At 40.4% G+C, this 3355-nt stretch overlaps 1 protein-coding gene across 1 annotated transcript; it reads right to left on the minus strand.

The window, feature by feature from the left end:
* Positions 1-2077: 2077 nt before the first annotated feature.
* LOC130993949 (uncharacterized) lies at positions 2078-2719 on the minus strand. Its single transcript, XM_057918987.1, has one exon. The coding sequence runs from the start codon at positions 2717-2719 to the stop codon at positions 2078-2080; it is 642 nt and encodes a 213-aa protein (XP_057774970.1).
* Positions 2720-3355: the final 636 nt, after the last annotated feature.

A 3355-nucleotide genomic window follows, 5' to 3' on the forward strand; every position in this document is an offset into this window, starting at 1 on the left:
TCCCTTGAGCCGTGATCATTAACGCTGCCGGAAGAGCCGAGCCTACCATGGGAAAAATCTGAGCCACCTGTGTCCCTGGGACACTTTTTCCCACCTCGAATCTTCGCTGATCTTTCCTGCTTTTCTGTCTTCCTTCGTTTTCTCTCTTTGTATCTGTTGACTTGTTGCTTCTCTTGGTGTTCTGCAGGTACAGACAGGTGAAGATGAAGGTGAAGAATCGTGAAGTGGATCTTGGCACTAGAGTGCCGTGTGAAGGCGGCAGGACGGTCGGGAACCAAGCGGTGGACCTCCGGCTAGGCGAAGATACCCAACAGACAATGGACAGTAGATCCCCAGTCCATCTTACACCATGAGCAGATTCTCGGAACCGGAACATGTCGTCTTGCGAGGTTCAAATCCGCAGCGATAAAGTCGTTAAGTGCGCGCCAAACGAAATGCTTTACCTTGGGAGGGATATGCAAAGCCCAGATTAGTTTCCACCACTGTGAATATCTTGCCGAAGAGGAGGATGCATGAGGGAGGTAGTAGTTCGTTGCGCACAAATACCCTGATTTAACTGAGTACCTCCCCAACTCATCGAAACCCCAGTAGCAGCAATCAGGTCTTCAGTCTCTCAGAATAGAAATGGTATTCACATCCTCTAAAACAAAGTCCGGAAAAACCTCCGCTAGCTTACGGTTGTTCCACGTCCCGTCCTCAGAAATGAAGTCAGCCACCTTCCCCGAAGGAAGGGGCTCGGATTCTGCTGTCGCCTGCCAAGAATCTCGGCCCGGAATCCATCTATCTTTAAAGGCATTAATAGTAAAACCATCACCAACCTTCCATCGGATTCCTTTAGCAATTAACTCTTTTCCCCAACAAATAGAACGCCAAGTGTAGGAGCAATTTGGAGAGACCTTTGCCCCTAGAAGATCGCCATCTCTGAAGTAACGGTGTTTGAGAATCTTTCCCAGAAGAGAGTCAGGTTTTTTTAGCAGACGCCAAACTTGCTTCGCGAGGAGAGCTTGGTTGAAGGGCACCAGTTTTCGGAAGCCGACTCCGCTCTTGGATTTTGGTTGGCATAATCTATCCCAGGAAGCCCAATGTAAGCTCTTTCCATGATCAGTCAGTCCCCACCAAAAATCACTGCATGCTCTTTCAATATCCGAACAAATGCCAACGGGAATACGGAAACAAGCCATCACGTAGGTAGGAATGGATTGGAGCACCGACTTGATAAGAACCTCTTTTCCTCCTGCTGAAAAAAACTTGTGATTCCAACCTTGGAGCTTTTTGAAAATCCTATCCCGGAGGTACTCAAATTGAAACTTTTTCTTCCGCAGGATGAAAGTTGGCAGGCCGAGATAGATGGCATGTCCATTTGTTTTCTTTATTCCAAGAATCTCAGTAACCTTATCGATAGCCGCGGAATCTGTGTTAGGACTAAAGGAGATAGCAGACTTCTCGAAGTTGATTAGTTGGCCCGAAGCTTTTTCGTACAGAAGAAGAATCTCCTTGAAACTCTTGGCGACATCCTCATTTGCCTTAAGGAAGATAAGGCTATCGTCGGCAAAAAAAAGGTTCGTAATTGAGGGGCAGTGACGAGTAATCTTGATACCACTGAAAAGGCCTTGGTTCTCATAGCTTCTAAGGAGAGAGGAGAATCCCTGGGCACAGATAACGAAAAGGAAGGGGGAAAGAGGGCAGCCCTGCCGGATTCCCCTAGACGGAAATAACGAGCCATAAACCTTGCAATTCACGACAAAAGAGAATTCAACCGTTGATATGCACTGCATAACCTTATTATTATTATAAGTTTTTTTTTAAAAAAAAAAGATACCCGTGGGGCTGGGGGGTCAGGCAGACTCCCTACCTGTAAATAATCATCAACGTCCCCAGGGACGGATCTAAGAATTTAATTAGGACCGGGCGAGATTTCATCGGATAATTCTAATGAATTTTTAGTAAAGAAAATAAACCGAGTCTTGAAATAATTATTTGAAATTACACAATCAAATATAAAAAGATATATAACTTCATTTATAAAAGTATCTTAAAAGCTATATAACTATACAAAATAAATAATAAAACTACAGATTCACTTGCAACCAATTTTAAGTTGCGATCTACGAGTTTTCATGAGATCAAACTCATCTATAATTGAGTCAACATCAAAGCTCTGAGCAATTTCTCTCTCGATAAACATTATCAGAGAACTAGACAAGAAGTCATCTTCCATTTTATTCCGCAACCTTGTCTTCACAATTTTCATGGCGGAGAACGCACGTTCTGATGTTGCCGTTGAAATCGGAAGAGTCAAAATAAGTTTAATCAACCTGTCAACAAGATAGTAAATGGCTGACTTGCCTGTCTTTGATAATAGTTGACATAATTCAGGAAGTGTCTCAACATGTTGAAAATGTGCACTTTTTCGAATGTCAAGCTCATAAAGTTCGAGTTGATACATAAGATGCAGCTTATCTTGACTTGAAAAATCAGCCGGATAGTACTTCTCAACTAGCTTGCAAATATCATCAATATTAAACAATTCATACCCACGTCGTGGATCCAAAGATGAACTCAACTTTAACAACTCAATTGCATCTTCATTGAATCTAAATCCCAATTCTTGTAATATGCAATCTATTGTTCCATAGAAGATGTCGACTCGATAATGGTTCTCCCACGTGACGGGATTGTTCGGAGCACGACCTCTACTTGATCGACGCACACCATTCATGTCAGGAATTTCAATATCTCGCTGCTCACAAAACCTCTTCACCTTTTCTAGTAACCCACTCCAACCATTTTCTCGGAATTTTTGGATGATCTCTTTTGTATTCGATACTGCATCGATTGCATTAACAATATCTTGAGTATTACTCCTATTTTTATCGAATCTATTTACGTTATTTAAAAGGAATATGGTTTGAGTATTAAAATATGATTAATGAAATTATTTAATTTAATTAAATATTTAGTTTGTATGATTCGAATTGTAATGGATAGCTTCGTTTGCACACTGATGAAGAGAAAAATATGCATCCCTTGAAGACTGAAAGATTAAAGATAATCCAACGATTTGTTATAAATATGTTGTTTGCTTCAAATTTTAAAGTTATTTATAAATTAATGACTCGTTATCTACTATTGATATATATTTTTATTTTTTTGATTTCATAACACTTTTGTTATATATATTTTATCAAACATGATATTAATATCTTATAAATTAACATAAAAAATATCACCTTATCTCATACGGTGCCAAATGGGCCCTATAGATTATCGATAAGTACCTTATGGCTCAGGTAAATTGGGCCTAGCGAAATCTTATGAAGCATGAGGGTCTGCGTAAAAAGCCCTAGCCTAAAGG

This window comes from Salvia miltiorrhiza, chromosome 7 (genome assembly GCF_028751815.1).
Source record: "Salvia miltiorrhiza cultivar Shanhuang (shh) chromosome 7, IMPLAD_Smil_shh, whole genome shotgun sequence".
Taxonomy (NCBI): domain Eukaryota; kingdom Viridiplantae; phylum Streptophyta; class Magnoliopsida; order Lamiales; family Lamiaceae; genus Salvia; species Salvia miltiorrhiza.

Bases quoted from the DNA above. Each gene is read 5' to 3' on its own strand.
- LOC130993949 (XM_057918987.1), bottom strand. From the start codon at position 2,719: ATGAATGGTGTGCGTCGATCAAGTAGAGGTCGTGCTCCGAACAATCCC.